This window comes from Erythrolamprus reginae, chromosome 6, assembly GCF_031021105.1.
Source record: "Erythrolamprus reginae isolate rEryReg1 chromosome 6, rEryReg1.hap1, whole genome shotgun sequence".
NCBI classification, from domain to species: domain Eukaryota; kingdom Metazoa; phylum Chordata; class Lepidosauria; order Squamata; family Dipsadidae; genus Erythrolamprus; species Erythrolamprus reginae.
In genome coordinates, this window is record NC_091955.1 from 35,916,631 (window position 1) to 35,934,616 (window position 17,986).

Consider the following 17,986-nt stretch of genomic DNA (forward strand, 5'->3'; position numbering starts at 1 on the left):
TCTGTGAATGAAATTTAATTACATTTAATTTATTGTCAATTTTCATAAACAGCTGTTCTCTTTCTTTTGGATAATATTAGTGATTGTTAAGGCAGAGATGGAACTGCTAACAGGACACACCTGAATGTTTGTTGGGAACAGATTAAAATCTTCAGATCTGCTGAAAATATCTCTTTCTTATTTGTCTGCAGTGCTGGGAAAATGGTATTATTTTATGCAGGAAGATTGCCGAGCAATATGAAAGCTATTATGACTACAGAAATCTCAGCAAGATGCGGGTAATGAAATAGATTTTTAAAAATATAAATATTATTCACACAGTCTTTCACAATTAGACTACCATTTTTACCTGAATTTAAGATAATCCCTTGAAGCAAAAGTTGAGAAAAACAACAATAAATAAATAACCTAATAACCTAAAGAAAACAAAATATAGTGTGATGTCTAATGTCCCTACCTTATTAATTTTGGGTTGTCAGTTTCAGCTGAATCAGATACTTGATCAAACAGAGATACATTCATCTTCCGTTGCTGAAACTCAGAATGAAAGTGTAATAGTAACTTTTGTTTTACCGCATAGTATCAATGAATATTTATTGCATAAGGGGAGAGAAGCCAACATTGAGATGATACGATCGTTTCCCATGGTAGCTCACCATGGGGAAGTGATCGAACCACAGCTTTTGGGGGTCTGTTTTGGGCCGGAGTGTCTCTGTAGGAGAGATGAAGAAGGGGTGCACCTGCTGTGAATTGTGCGGAGTGATTTTCTTTTATCCTTAATGGGATTGGATTAAGGCAAACAAGAGCATTATCATTGGAGTTGTTTTTTCTTTATATTCCTTTTTGTTCATCTTTTGCTCTAAGTTTGGGTATTTAGGATTTTCTTTTTTCCCTTTTTTTCTACAACATTTATTATATTGGACCGAATTATTGATTTTTTCTTTATTTTTTATTTTTATCTTTTAAATTAAATTTTTGATCTTTTTCTCCTTCTTTAATACTTTTTTTTTCTCCAACTGGATATAATTTTCTCCCACCCCTCTTTTTCTCATTTTTTCAATTTTCAATTTTGGGGGGGGGGGTTGCCACATCATATTTGGATTACAAATATAACCTTATTTGGGTCAAAGATAAGAATGGCATCAAAAAAGATACCATCATATGCAGCAGCAGCAGCCACAGCACCAGTATCCAGTCCAGGTCAGAAATCAACAGATGGAGACAAGTTAATGGCAGAGTTAAAAATATGATCTTAGAGTTGCAGGAGATACGTGAAGATATTAAAGATATTAAATATTACTATTTAACATTTACATGAAGCCACTGGGTGAGATCATCCAATGGCATGTGGTGAGGTATCATCAGCATACTAAGAACCAGTTGTTCTAAACCTCTCCAAGTCATCCCATGTGTCAGCCTCACATAGATCTCTACATTGGTTGCCAATTCGAGCCAGGGCCCAATCACTGTTAGTGATGGTATTTAAGTCCCTGCACTCTAACACACCAAATTACTTGGCGACCTATTTATCTTGGTATACACCATCGAGGAACCTACGTTTGGTAGGGAAGGGTCGGTTGACTATTCCACAGACATGTACAGCAACATCAAAATTGCAGGCCTTTCAAGATCTAGCCCCATGTCTGTGGAACAGTCTTCCCCTAGAACTTTGGGTATAACAAAGGGCATAACAGCAAGCCATATACAACTAGCAAATACAGAGAGTAGGCAATATACTTGACTAAAACACAACTAATAAAACCACAAAACATGCAGGCCATTGAAGACATTCCTCTTTGATTTGGCAGATTGAAACATTCTTGTTCTGGGGATCAGTGAGAAGGGAAGACATTGGAGAGGTTGGGAATGTTTTTAACAAGTTTTGTGGTTTTATTAGTTGTGTTTTAGTTAAGTGTGTGTATTGCCTACTGTCTGTATTTGCTAGTTGTATATGGCTTGCTGTTATGCCCTTTGTTAAAAGGGCATTGTAAATAAAAGTTTTTATTATTATTATTACTATTACTACTACTACTATTAAGATTATTATGATTATTATGATTGTTATGATTTTATGATTATTATGATCATTATTATCATTATGATCATTATGATTATGATTATTATAATACAGCTCCACCCCATGCCAATTCAGTGAAGCGGTTGATGTGATGTGCCTGTGTTTGGAAGCTGTAAGGGTCTGGATGGGAGCCAACAGGCTCAAGCTCAACCCAACCAAGACCGAGCGACTCTGGGCATTTCCTTCAAAGGACCACTCCATCTGTCTGTCCATTGTTCTGGAGTAGGGACTTTGATCCCCCTTGGACAAGGTCTGCAACTTGGGTGTCCTCCTGGACCCACAGCTGAATCTTGATTACTATCTCTCGGCTTTGGCCAGGAGGACCTTTGCCCAGGTTCACCAGGTACACCAGTTGCAGTATACTATTTGGACCAGAAGGCTTTGCACCCAGTCACTCAGACCCTCATCACTTCCCGTCTTGATTATTTCAATGCGTTCTACATGGGGCTATCCTTGAAGATTGTTCAGAGACTCAGATAGTCCAGACTGTAGCCATGCGAGCCGTCATATAACACCAACACTCTGCATGCTGCACTGACTCACGATTAGTCTCAGGTCACAATTCAAGGTGTTGGTTATTACCTATAAAGCCTACATGGCTTAGGGCCAGATTATAAAGCCCTACATGGCTTAGGGCCAGATTCCCAGAGACCAAGAACTTCACATAGGGTTGGTCTTCTCCAGGTCCCGTTGACTAAGCCAGTGGTTTTCAACCTTTTTTTGAGCCACGGCACATTTTTTACACTTATAAAATCCAGGGGCACATTGAGTGGTGGTGGTGATGGGACTAAAAAAAGTTTGGACAAAAAAATTCTCTTTCTCTTCCTCCCTTTCGCTCTATTTCTGTCTCCATCCCTCTTTCTTTACTCTTCCTTCCTTCCTTCCTCTGTTTTTTGCTCTTTCTCTCTGCCTCCCTCTCTCCCTCTATCTCATTCTCTCTCCCTCCTTCCCTCCCTCTCTTTCTCTCTCTCTCATGCTTTCTTTTTCTCTCTGTCTTTTTCTTTCTCTCTTGCTTGCTTTCTTTCTCTTGCTTTCTTTCTCTCTTGATTTCTTTCTGTCTTTCTCTCTCTCTCTCTCTCTCTTGCTTTCTTTCTGTCTTTCTCTCTCTTTTTCTCTCTCTTGCTTTCTTTCTCTGTCTCTCTTGCTTTCTCTCTATCTCTCTTGCTATGTCTCTCTTGCTATCTCTCTTTCTCATACACCATGCTGGCAACAGCGACATTGGGCAGTAGCCATGGGGTGGCGGCAGAGCGGTTGACTGCAAGCGGGAGCCCCGGCAGCGGCGGCTGGATGTGTGGCTGGACTCCGTACATGCTGGCACTGCGCTGGGCATGGGTGCGGGCTGGCACCTCTGTCCCGGCGCAGCCAGCGCGCCAGTGGCAGCTCCACAGCGCCAGCATGTATGGCATCCAGCAACATGTTAAGCCACCACTGTCGGTGCCTCAGCCATGGAGCTCCTGTTTGCAGCCACCTCCTCCCAGCTACTGCGCGGTGCCGCTGCTGCTGGTGCGCTCCCGCTGCCGGTGCCCTCCCGCTGGGCCCCAAAATCACTTGACACCACCAGGGAAGCTCCAGCAGGGCGGGGCACTGCCTCCGCCCTGGAACTCCTGTTCGTAACCGCCGCCTCCCGGCTCCTACCCAGTGCCACTGCTGCCGGTGCACTCCCGCTCCCGCTGCCCTCCCGCCGGGCCCCAAAGGTCACTTGATGCTGCCGTCACCAGGGAAGCTCCAGCTGGACAGGGCGCTGCCAGTGCCTCCACCCTGGAGCTCTCGCTCGCAGCCGCCGCACCCTGGCTATGGCCTGGTGCCGTTGCTGCCAGCATCCTCTTCCCGGGCCCCAAAGCTCACCTGCTGCGAAGAAGGCCCAAAAAAGAAGGTGCGAGGAAGGAAGCTCAGCTTCCTGTCTCAGAAGCTCAGCTTCACGGCACCCCTGATCATGTCTCGCGGCACACTAGTGTGCCGTGGCACACTGGTTGAAAAGCACTGGACTAAGCAATGTAGGTTCTATGCAACCAACTCCTCTCCGATGTGTGTACTGCTCCCAACCCTACTGACCTTCCAAAAGGCCATAAAGATCTGGCTTTGCCAGCATGCCTGGGGGCCATGAATACTTACATCTGTCATGGCTGAATTGTGTTTGATTGGTATGCATGTTTGCTTTGATTGGACTGCTTTGTGGGGTTTTGTAATGGGTTTTTTATTGTTTTAGTATTTAATATTTGACTTATTATTATTGTATTGTATTTTTATATTGCTGTAAGCCGCCCTGAGTTCTGTTGGGATGGATCGACATAGAAGTCGAATCAAATAAAGATATCAAAGGCAGCAATGGAGGTTTCAAATATAATGTTAACAAGATGGCTGAAGATATGAAAGAAATGAAAGAGCTGACGGCAAAAAATGAACAATATCTATAAAAAGTGGAAACTAAAGTTGCGGCAACTGAAATGAGCTGGCAGATTTTGACGACAGGAAAGAAGACAGGAAAGAACAATCATAATGTTAGAAATGGCGCAATCAGAATTTTATCTAAGATTTCAAAATGTGGTGGAAGACAAGGGAGAAAATGTATGAGCTTATGGAGGAATTATTGGCTGATGTTTTGAAGGAAAGCAAAAGAAAATACTGAATGATATAGGTGAAGCTTATAGAATACATACTAGATATGTGATGAGATATAAATTGTCCATTGAGATTTATGAAAAAAGCATTGAGAACAGAACTCTTGCAGAAATTGAGGAACACAACTATTAAGGCTAAAGAAAAAAAGATCATTGCCCTGAAACAGGTACCAAGAAGAGTAAGAGATTTAAGAAGGGAATATCAATTCCTAACAAAGAAATTGATTGAGAAAGGAGTAAACTTCAGATGGTTGACACTGGAAGGCATAATGTTGGTATGGCATGAGCAAAGATTGTAACTGGACATGGTTAATAAGGCAGAATTTTTTTTAAGGCAAAATTTTATGCAATAAGAGAGATTTATTTATTTATTTATATGGTTGGTTATATGGCTTACATAAATGAGAATAAAATACAGCACAAAACATAGCAGGAGAAATCCAAACCTAAAACTGATATATTAAAACCCCAAAGATATAAAAATCAGGCATTCACATTTATTCTAACTACAATCATGCAAGCATATTCTCGACCATAGCGAAATATTAAGCTCAATGTCCCCAGGCCTGTCGGCAAATATAAGTTTTTAAAATCTTGCAAAAGGCCAGGAGGGTGGGGGTAATACGGATCTCTGGAGGGATGATTCCAGAGGGCCGGGGAAGCCACAGAGAAGGTTCTTTCCCCAGGCCCTGGCCACCGACATTGCTTAGCCACTAGTCTAGCCACTCATAACATCGGCCAGAGTTAGGTATCGGCACTCATGGCCCCTCATGCTGAGTCTTCAAGGCTTTGTGAAAGGCCAGGAGGGAGGGGGCAGTACACATCTCCAGAGGGAGTTCATTCCACCACAGAGAAGGCTCTTCCCCTAGGTTCTGCCAGATGGCATTGCCTAGCTGATGGGAGAAGGCCAACTCTGTGGGACCTAATCGGCCACTGGGATATGTGAGGCAGAAGACAGTCCTGCAAGTAACCTGGTCCTAAGCCATATAAGGCTTTATAGGTCATGACCAAGATGGAACAAAAAGAAAGGAGGCAACAAAAAGAAGCACTAGTGGAGATACAGAAACAACAAGAATTTGAACAAGAGTTGATATTACAGGAGATGGAATTAGAAGAAGCAATGGCACCAGATCCAAAAGAATAGAGAGATATAAGGATAACTAGATCAGCGAAAGCCTAAATACAACTTGAATAAATATGGAGGATGAAATTAAGATGATTTTGATGAATATAAATGGATCAAATTTGAATATAAAGACATCCAGAATATTTAGCAAATTTTAAAAAATTGAATATGGATATAATTTGTCTGCAAGAAGTACATATTAGAAAAAACATGAGGAATTATTAGAGTGTACGTAATTGGGAGAATTATATATAATAATGATTGATCAGGCCAAAAGAGGTATAGCCTTGTATATTTTTAAAAATATATCAACTTAAAACGTATTCATTTAGATGAAGAGGGAAAAGTTCTAATGGTTGAAATACTTATGAATAACAAAAACTTTGTTAGTGGCAATATATGCGCCAAATGAAAATCAAGATAATTTTTTTCTAAATTCATGAGAAAATAAACAAATGAAACTATGTGAATATCTGTTCAATGGGAGATTTCAATGCAATTGTAAGAGTTAATTTAGACTAAAAATTAACTAAAAGGAATAAGACACAAAGGAAAATTTTGCCAAAATCCTTTTTTAACATGGTGGAAGAATTGAACTTGTTTGACATATGGAGAGAAAAGTTCCTAAATAAAAGACAGTTGACTTTCTGTTCCAGTAGTCATATGTCATGGTCGAGAATTGATATGATATGGACCAATTTGGAACTATTAAGTGATATACAAACAATAGATATTGAAACTGGTACATGGGCAGATCACAACCCCATAATGGGTAAATGGAGAGGGAAAAGAAAAATGACAAGATGGACCTTAAACCAGGAAATTTTACAACAAAAGGATATATATTTTGAAAAAAATGAAATTTTTCTTCAAGGAAAATAGAAAAGAAGGCATATCTCTACAGATACTATGGGACACTGCTAAAGCTTATATAAGAGGTCTAATCATGGCATATACAAGGAAGAGGAATAACTTAAGGAGGGAAGCTAAAAGCAGATTGGAAGTAGAATATATGGATTTGGAAAATCAGTTACAGCAAGTCTCACAAAATCATAAAGTTAAGATTATGATGGAACTGAAAAAATATAAATTAAATATTTTGGGAAATGATGAAGTAGCAAGGAACATTAAAATAGCAAAACAAATTTATTTTGAACAAGCAAACAAGCCAGGAAGATGACTAGCTTATGAAATTAAAAAGGAGAAAGAAAGAAAATGGATTAAACAACTGGAGGATGAGAATGGTGACACACTTTTAAGAGGAAGATAAAAAGAAGATAACATGGAATTATTATTGAGAACTTTATAAACAGGGAAAGATCGCCATTAGGAATATACAACAATATTTGGATAATACAGATTTACCTAAAACACCAGAAAAATATAAGACTTTGTTAGAGAAATAATGATGATGGAATTAACTGAGGCAATTAAGAAACAGAAACATGGTAAAGCACTGGGACCAGATGGTTTGCCAGCAGACTTATACAAAACCTTTGAAGAGACATTGAGAACATAAGAACATAAGAAGAGCCATGCTGAATCGGGCCAAAGCCCATCAAGTCCAGCATTTTGTGTCACACAGTGGTCTACCAATCGTATATGAGGATCTTGAGAAGAAAGAGAAGGCAAATGGGAATCCTGCCTGCCTCAAACAACATAGAGGCGGCACTTGGACATCTGTTTCAATAAGCACCGATACACTTGTCATCCATGAGCATTGTAATGTTACAAGTATACAGCGAATTAATTGAGAAAGCTAAACTCCCAGACTCTTGGAGGGAAGCTTATATTACTTTGATTCCCCCCAAAAAGAGTCTGATTTGCAAAAAGTCAAAAACTATAGGCCATTCTCATTGTTAAAAATTAAAATATTTGCAGTGATAATTGCAAACAGGCTTAAGAAATTTTTTAATGACTTTATACATACAGTTCAGAATGGATCTAACAGAAAAGACAAATTAGGGACAACATGTGTATAATTTCCAGAAAAGCAGACAGCTTTAATGTTTCTGGATGCATTTGGTAACGTGAATTGGCAGTCTATGATACAACAATTAAAATACATGAATTTGAAGGAAGATTTATAGGGACCATAAAAACAATCTATAGTAAACAATCAGCAAAAATAGTGATAAATGAAGTAATGACAGAGAAAGTTGGCATTATGAAAGGAACCAGACTTTGCTGGTTACCACACTTTTATTTGTGTTGACATTAGAAGTTCTAATGAGAAAAATACGGGGGAATAAGGAAATCAAAAGAATGAAAATTAAAAAAGAGTAGTACAAACTTCAAGCATTTACAAATGACTTAGTCTTCATACTAGAAGATCCCCTAAAGTCAGGAACAGAGCTAATTAGACAAATTGGAGAATATGGAGAGGTGGCTGGATTAAAAATTAATAACTTTAAAAATTACTTAAAACTGAGAATCTTTATCAAGATGATAAATTTGCAATATGCCAAATGATAAGATCGTAAACATTTATACGATACGATATGGACTACTGCAAAAAATATATAGTAAGATACCAGCCAGAATAAGATAGTGAAGAGAGAACAACTGTTAACTGTTTGTAAGTTTCTCTTCTTTCTGTTTCTTTTCTTTTGAAATGATTCTATATGTATATCTGTAATGATAATGTATACTTTTGTATTTATTTTCTAAATGAAAAAGTTAAAGTTAAAAAAAAGAAAAATTAATAAAGAAAAAACAAATATGTTAGTAAAAATATGGCTGAAAGATAATAGAATGATTTAACTACATATTCAGGTAATGAAAAAAACCCTAGATATTTAGGGGTCCAACTTACAGTGAGATGTGTAATATGTAAAGAACATAATTATTTAAAACTTAAAAAACAAATTGAGAAAGATTTGGAAAAATAGAAGAATTCTAAGTTATCACTGATGGGCAGGATTGCGCTAATAAAAATGAACATTTTACCACAACTACTTTTCTTATTTGCAACAATACCTATAAAAATAGACAAGACATTTTTTAATGAATTAAACAAAACAATGCTGAAATTTACTTGGCAAGAGAAAACACCGAGAATAAACATGAAATATTACAAGGCGCAGGAATTGGGAGGGGGGCTTTGGCCTTCCTAATTGAGAGTTATACAAGCAGTAGCAATGATATGGATGAGAGAATGGATCTTATTGGATAATAAGAGACTCTTAGACTTAGAGGGACATGATTTACAGTTGGGATGGCACACACTTATTTGGTATGGAAAAAATAAAATAGGAATCTTCCCAAAGCCCAGAAAATTTTCTCATCAACCATGCCAAACAAGAAATCAAAAACCTCCACTTACAAACATCCCCAAATGGAAGATACAGCTGCCAAACATACCATTTGCTATAAATGCAACAAAAATACTTTAGATATAGAAGAATGTAACCAATGCCAAATGTGCTCAAATTACGCCCACAATTCTTGCCTGGAAATAAACAAAAACAAAAACTTCCTTCAAATAGGTCCCACTTGTATTCATTTTTGCCCAACATGTCTACCCAAGCTAAATGTCCAATAAATTTCACAACCTCGAGTCAACCCTATCCTCACAAAAAGAATATATTGAGTCCATTGAAACACAGATAGAAGCACAAATACAAGCATGCTTCATATCCTTGGACAACAAAATCTCAGCACAGGCAAACAGAAATTTAATTGACCATCAACAACCTCTACCTCAACCAATAACCCATCATCCACTACCTCCACCATACAAGCAACCACATCAAACACCTCCTCAACAATCCACCAACCATCCCAATAACATATCCCTATTAATCAAAGACACCCTCGAAAGGGAACAAAAACATAACAATGCCATCCTATTTGGCCTGGCTATCACAAATGAACCTGATCTCAACAAGATTCGCAATATCATTGCACCAGTAATCCCTATGGATGAAATCATCAAAGTGTCAAGAGACGGTCCCGAGTTCAAATACATACATGGCTCAGCAGCCCCTAAATTCTGCAGAGTCATCTGCAAAAATGAAATTAGCAAATGTAAATTCACCAATACTATAAATTCCACTAATCGAAATGATCCCAACCCCAAGAAACTTCGTGCAAGACCGGACTTATCCATATTGCAAAGAAACCAATCCAGAGAACTTTGTGCAGAACTTAAAAAACGTCAAGGCGAAGGACAAACCAGCCTATACACCGACTACTGAGCTGGCTGCATCAAAACCAAGACCCACTTCCATTCATCTAACCCTCCAAACTCCATCATCCAAAACCATCCCAGCATACAATTCACCGTCAACCAAGAACAACCAACCATAAACCCTCAAACAACTACTGCTCAAATCCATCCTAACTACCTACCTATCTCCAACCAAAACCAACTCCCATTCAACCAAGACTAGGAATGCATGCCCCTTACTTCCTCATCATCAACCACTTCTAGCATTAAATGTAAACTAATAAACTCAAGAAGCATTGCTAACAAAATACCCGAACTCCTTCTACTACTAAAAACCACCAAATTTGACATCATTTTTATATGCGAAACATGGTTAACTACATCCCTCCCCGACTCCATTATCACTACAAAAGACTACCACATTTTCCGATCTGATCGCGCAACCCGTAGAGGAGGTGGAGTTGCAATCTTCTACAAGAAATCACTCAACATAAAGCAAATCCAAGTTAAACAAGAACTTTACCTCCCTGAAACTATAATCTGTGAACTAACCTCAGACACCACACTCCGCTTCCTCTTATGCTATAGAGCCCCTGACTATGACATCTCACACGTGAACAAGTTAACCTCACTGCTAACGTGGGCAACCTCGTACCAACATCCCCTCATATTTCTTGGTGACCTAAACCTACCACATATTAACTGGTCCCTAAATGAATGCACAACTGAATGCATTCACTCAACCCTCTACAATGCTATCACTAGTCTAGGGCTAATGCAACTAGTTACTGACAACACCAGACTCAACAACTGTCTAGACCTCATCTTCTGCAACAGTCTACACTGAATTTATGGACTCCAAGTAAGAGAACCGTTTTCTAACAGTGACCACAGCACAATTGACTTTTGCCTCAACATACCTCCTCTCATAAACAACGCCAAAGGCAGAACAACCAATTTCAACTAGAAGGCCAACTATGACAACATAGACTCTGACCTATCATCTCTTGATTGGAACACAATATTCTCCAGCTGTATCACTGTAGATGACTATTACAATACCTTTCTGCTCGAGATCCAAAGAGTCATAAAATCACATGTACCGCTAATATACACCAAAACCAAGAGGAATAAATTACCCATAAAAATAAGAAAGCTACAATCCAAAAAAAGATTACTTTGGCGTAAAAACAAAACAGGCTATGCTGCAAACCTTAAAAACCGCTATAAAAATTTATGTCATCAAATAAAGATTGCATGTACCAACTATCATATCAAACAAGAAGAAAACCTCCTATGCACGAAATCCACTCATGCCTTCTATAACTTTGTAAACACAAACTTAAAGATTCTAGATCCATCCCACCAATTATGGGACCAAACAACAAAGATTATATTGATGAAACAATTAAAGCCAACCTCTTTAACAACTTCTTCAGCTCTGTCTTTGTGAATAGTAATAGCTCATGCCCAGCATTTCCTAGTCGCACCCCAACTAACTTCAATGATCTAACACAAATCGACATTACCAAAGAAAACGTTAAGAAATCACTGCACAACCTAAAACCATCTCTATCTATCGGACCTGACGGACTATGTGCATACTTCTTTAAAAAATTCTCCTCAACTCTGGCTGAACCCCTAAGCATAATTTTCAAAATATCTTCTACAACTAGCTCCCTACCTAAACTCTGGTCTATAGCCACGGTCATCCCTATTTTCAAAAAGGGTGATCCTAGCAATGTTGAAAATTATAGACCAATCTCTTTGACCTGCATCACTTGCAAAGTCATGGAATCCATCATTAACCAATCCATTACACTCCACCTTGAAACAAATAACCTACTTTCCAACAAACAATTCGGTTTCAGAAAAAAAATATCCTGCAACCTGCAACTTTTACACTGCAAAAACATATGGACTACCCAAATCGACCAGGGTAAATCAATTGATGTAAATCTACATAGATTTTTGCAAAGCCTTTGATTCAGTAGTTCACAACAAACTTCTTATGAAACTAAAATCTTAAGGTACCTCAGGACCACTGCACAATTGGATATCAGCGTTCCTGTCAAACAGACAACAGGTGGTCAAAACAGGTAATGCCATATCTAATCCTGCTCCAGTCAACAGTGGTGTTCCCCAAGGCAGTGTCCTAGGACCTACTCTCTTTATACTCTACATAAACGATCTCTGAGACAATATTACAAGCAATTGTGTTCTATTTGCTGATGATGTTAAGCTATTTAATACCTCTGATAATACGTCTGCCCTTCAAAAGGACCTTGACCATGTAGCTGAACGGTCTAACAACTGGCAACTGCAAATCTCATCCAACAAATGCTCTGTCCTACACATTGGTAAAAAGAATTCGAATACTAAATACACACATGGACAAACTGAATTCACAGAAGACTCTCACTCAGTCAAAGATCTTGGAGTACTCATTTCTAATGACCTAAGTGCCAGAGCCCATTGCAACAGCATTGCCAAAAAAGCTCTAAGAGTCACAAACTTAATTCTATGCAGCTTCTTCTCTAGAAGCACTGATCTACTAACCAGAAGATACAAAACATTTGTCAGACCAATTCTTGAATACAGCTCACCTGTATGGAATCCACACTGCATAACAGACATTAATACAATTGAAGGAGTCCAGAAATACTTCACAAGAAGAGTCCTCCACTCCTCCTCACAAAACAAATTACCTTACTCCTCCAGACTTCAATTACTATGTTAAAAAAATTTACAGCTACGCCGCCTCTGAACTGATTTAACTGTTGTTCATAAAATCATACATCACAATGTACTCCCTGTTAGCGACTACTTCACCTTTAACAACAACACAAGAGCATGCAATAGATACAAACTAAATGTAAATCGCTTCAAACTAGACTGCAGAAAATACAATTTCATCAATAGAGTGGTCAATGCCTGGAATTCACTACCAGACTCTGTTGTTTCTTCCCCCAATCCCAAAATCTTCAACCTTAGGTTGTCTACAATAGACTTCTCCCCTTTTCTAAGAGGTCTGTAAGGGGTTATAAGTGCACCTTGGTGCCTACCGTTCCTGTCCTAATGTCTTTTTTATCTTTTCTATCTCTACTTTATACTTATATAGTGGTACCTCATGATACGAACGCCCCGCCATACGAACAACCCAAGATACGAACCCGGGGTTCAGAAATTTTTTGCCTCTTCTTACGAACATTTTCTGTCTTACAAACCCGCTGCCATGCCAGCCACGCCGAACCCGAATGCCTCCAGAACCCGAATGCCAAACCCGAACTTCCGGGTTCGGCGTTCGGGAGGCCGCCGAACTGTTTTAAAAGGTGACAGCCAGGCGGCGGGGCTTCTCAGTGAACGTTCGGGTTCGGAAGGCTGCTTTGGGTTTTTGGCTGGGAGGGAGGGCAGGAGGTCCGGCGCTGGGGGGAGGGAGTCAGGAAGGTCCTCCTGCTCCCCCCCAGCGGAAAACATAAAGACGGTCTACCGCCGCCCGCTTGAGCCAGGATTCAGCTTCTCATTGCTCCGTGGGTGGCGGCAGACCGCCTTTGTATTTTTGGCTGGTGGGGGGAAAGCAGGAGGCGCAGGATCGGGCTGGCGGCGGGCGCGGGGCGAGGCAGCAGGTCTGCATCCTGGGCGGGTGGGTGGCGGGCGAGGAGGCGAGGGTGCGTCCGACTCGGGGCTGGTGGCACCCAACGCAGCGGGGAACATTGGCGCAGGAGGCAGGAGAGGACCGGGCGAAGTGAGCAGCATCGCCACCGCCACCGCCGCCACGCCCGGCTTGGCTTCCCTGGCCGCCGCAGGCACCACGGGCTGCGATCTTCCGGGCCGGGGAGGCTCAGCGACGGAAGGCAGCCGCCTGGCCTGGGAGGCTCGGCCGAAAGGGGCCGGGGCTGGAGCCGCTGAGCCTCGCTGGCCCAGAAGATCGCAGGCGCGGTGCCTGCGGCGGCCAGGGAAGCCAGGCGTGGCGACGATGGCAGCGGTGCTGCTGCTCCGGTTGCCCGGTCCATTGGCGCAGGAGGCAGGAGGAAGAAGCGGCATGCGGCTTCAGCTTTCAATCCCTCCACGTCACTTCGCCCCTCCTGTCCTGGCTCAAGCGAGCGGCAGCAAACAGGCTTTGGGTTTTTGGCTGGGGGGGAGAGGGAGTTAGGAAGGTCCTACTTCTCCCCCCCCAGCCAAAAACACAAAGCTGGTCTGCCACCATCCACTTGAGCCAGGAGGAAGAAGCGGCATGCGGCTTCAGCTTTCCATCCCTCCACATCACTTCACCCCTCCTGTCCTGGCTCAAGCGAGCGGCAGCAGACAGGCTTTGGGTTTTTGGCTAGGGGGGGAGAGGGAGTTAGGAAGGTCCTACTTCTCCCCCCGCAGCCAAAAACACAAAGCCGGTCTGCCACCGTCCGCTTGAGCCAGGAGGAAGAAGCGGCGTGGAGGAATGGGAAGCTCAAACCGCCGCCGGCTTCAGCTTCTCATTGCCCCACGGGCGGCGGTGTGTGTTTGGCTGGGGGGGAGCAGGAGAATCTTCCTAACTCCCTCCCCCCAGCACTTTGCCCAGCACCACAGGCAGGGCGAAGCAGCATGCAGCAAAGGGAGGCTCAAACCACCGGCGGCTTCAGCTTCCCATTGCTCCGCGGGCGGCGGCAGACCGCCTTTGTGTTTTTGGCTGGGGGGGGAGCAGGAGGACCTTCCTGACTCCCTCCCCCCAGCGCTTCACCCAGGATGATATGCATGGCAAAAGGGCGGGGAGGATTAGGAGGCTCAAGCTTCCTTCGGTGGTGGCAGCCGGCTTGCACGCATTAATCGTTTTCCTATTGATTTCTATGGGAAACAATGTTTCGTCTTACAAACTTTTCACCTTACAAACCTCCTCCCGGCACCAATTAAGTTCATAAGATGAGGTATTACTCTATTATGTTAAACATACTACAATACAATGCAATGTTTGTATGACAAACAAACAGTCTATTCAGATTGAGAGGATTTTTGAAAGAATTCTACTTTCCCCTTATTAATAGGGAGAGGATATCCCTGGCAAGAGAGGGGAGTCCATATCTTCATCTGGATTATGTGATTTCTATTAACTGTTTTTTAATTAAATTGGGGGGGTGTTATTTTTATAGAAAGGAAACTGTGTTTAATGAATTGGGGAGAGGGTTATTTTATAGCAGGATAATTGTTGAATGTAGCTGTTGAGTGTGAATGGGATGAGTGTGAATGGGATGAATGGAAATGCCAGCCTGCCAGCTTATGGAGAGGCTAGGGCATGCGGCCCGCTGAGGCCATTTATCCGGCCCACGGGTGAGTGCCAGCGCATCAGATTTTACACCTCCTTCCAGCGCTGCTAACAGTCCATAGCTGGGGGGGCGGGGACCACGGCCGTTGGGAGATTGCTGTTGGGGAATCAGGGGCCCACTGACATCAAGCCCTGCCCCAGCCAGCAAAGCCGCCCGCCCAGGGAAGCAGCGTACTTTTCAAATGCGCATTTTTCATATGCGCTGCTTCCCTGAGCAACCAGCTTTGCTCACTGCCAAACTTGACATCAGCAGGCTTCTGCTGCCCCAACAACAATGCCCTGACCGCCATGCTCGCCCTGTGCTGTGGAGGTGGGGGGGCAGCCGCTTGCAATCCCCTCGCCTCCACCTCCTTCTCTTCCACTGCCCCGCTGCCTGAGCCTGTGCTGTTGGAAGATCCGGTGTCATTTTTGCTACACTAAAAAATGAAGACTGTAATGAAATCACAGACAACAGAGACAAAGCACAGCTGCTCAACACCTACTTTGCATCAGTCTTCACACAAAATGGAACCACCTACCAACCAACCTGCAAGTCTGCAACAAATAGCCCCGGAACCGAACTCAACATAGACAAAAACACAATAAGGGACTACTTGTGGGAGCTCAACGAGTACAAATCACCAGGGCCAGACGGACTTCATCCCAGAGTCCTAAAAGAACTGGCAGACACCATTGTGGAACCACTTCTCATCTACCAAAAATCCTGGACCACTGGAAACCTTCCGGAAGACTGGAAACGAGCTGACGTAGTCCCCATCCACAAAAAAGGTAAAAAGACTGACCCGGGCAACTACAGACCAGTCTGACTTCTATACCTGGAAAAATACTGGAGAAAATTATTAAAAAACAACTTTGCCACTACCTAGAAACAAACAACATTATATCCAACAGCCAGCATGGGTTTGTCAGAAGCAAATCATGCCAAACCAACCTCATATCATTTTTCAACACCATAACCAAATCAGTTGACCAACACAACGCATAAGACCTCATATACTTGGACTTCAGCAAAGCTTTTGATAAAGTTGACCACAACCTCCTAATCCACAAATTAGAAAAAAACGGGATAGGTTACAACACATGCAGATGGATAAACAGTTGGCTGTCCAACCACATGCAACAAGTTGTCCTCAATGGTTCCAAATCCACATGGAAAAAAGTAGGCAGTGGAGTACAACAGGGTTCCGTTCTGGGCCCTGTACACTTCAATATTTTCATCAATGACCTGGACGAGGGAGTAGAAGGGGAATTAATCAAATTCGCAGATGACACCAAGCTGGCAGGGGTAGCCAACACCCTAGAGGACAGGCTGAAAATACAGAAAGATCTAGACAGATTAACACTATGGGCCCACACTAACAACATGATGTTCAACGTCGACAAGAACAAAGTCCTTCACCTTGGTAAAAAAAAAAACCTAGACACACATACAGCCTGGGAGAAACCCTACTTAGCACTGGTGATTGCGAAAGAAATCTTGGAGTCTTGGTGGATAATCAACTATGCCAGCAATGTGCAGCAGCGGCCAAAAAAGCCAACACTATCCTAAGCTGCATCAACAGGGGTGTTGTGGTTGGCTCTGGCCCAGCTCCTGCCCCAGGGAATGGGGAGGTGGATGCAGGGAAACTTCAACATGTCACAGGCCTGTGTTATTGCCGACAGAATCAGTTCAGAGTTTAGTTTCCTCGGACGAAGAAGAAGGTGGGAGTGACTCGGCAGAGGAGGGCTTGGCACACAGCCAAAGCAGTCAGTCTTCCTTATCTTCTATTGCTTCAGATGATGACATTTTGGACATATGCAAGCACAGAATTATGCGTAGAAGAGACCAAGTAAGAACATATTACAGGGAATAAGGGAGGCCACCTGTGTTTGGGTGGGGCTCCAGTAATTAGGGCTGCTGCTATAAATAGCAGCATGTGGGTTTGGCCATTGTGGAAGAATATCTGTTCGCAGTAGTCAGGAATCTTGTGTGCTGGACTTTGTTGCTTTTTCAAGCCTTTGAAACCAAAGCAGAGCAACGTGTGTGTGTGTCTCACTTCGTTGGAAGAAAAAGGGGTGTGAAGTTTCTCCACAGCTGCTGGCTAAGTACTTAATGACTGCTTAAAGGAACATGTACAGACTACCCAGTTGTTTTGGGAAGAGTGCTCTTTGCAATACAAAAAGAGTGCTTAGTTTATTTTGACTTTTGTGATAAAGAACGTTGTTTTGAATTTTCAAACGTGTGTGTGTCTGAAATTTGTACCCTTGAATTTTCGGGAGGCTCCTATCAGAGAGCCCGGCAGAACAAGGGGGATACACTCCAAGACCAGGGAACTATTAATACCACTCTACTACGCCCTGGTCAGACCACATCTGGAGTACTGCATTCAGTTCTGGTCACCACACTTCAAAAGAGACATTGAAACTCTGGAGAAGATGCAGAAAAGAGCGACCAAAATGATTAGGGGACATGAAACCAAGACTTATGAAGAGAGGTTGCGGGAACTGGGCATGGATAGCCTAGAGAAAAGGAGGGCCAGAGGGGACATGATAGCTGTATGCAGGTATATGAGGGGTTGCCACAAAGAGGAGGGAGCCACTCTATTCCGCAGAGCATGAGAGAGCCGGACGAGGAACAACGGCTGGAAGCTGACCAAGGAGAGATTCAACCTAGAAGTAAGGAAGAACTTCCTGACAGTCAAAGCGATCAACCAGTAGAACA

General features: G+C 42.3%; 1 protein-coding gene across 1 annotated transcript in view; it reads left to right on the plus strand.

Annotated features, from left to right (window-relative positions):
* Window positions 1–17,986, plus strand: part of DOCK4 (dedicator of cytokinesis 4) — an 826,344-nt gene that overhangs the window by 562,352 nt on the left and 246,006 nt on the right. Inside the window, exon 38 of the mRNA XM_070755516.1 lies at window positions 192–278. Within this exon, the coding sequence (XP_070611617.1) occupies window positions 192–278 (87 nt within the window). The remainder of the gene's footprint in view (window positions 1–191; window positions 279–17,986) is intronic.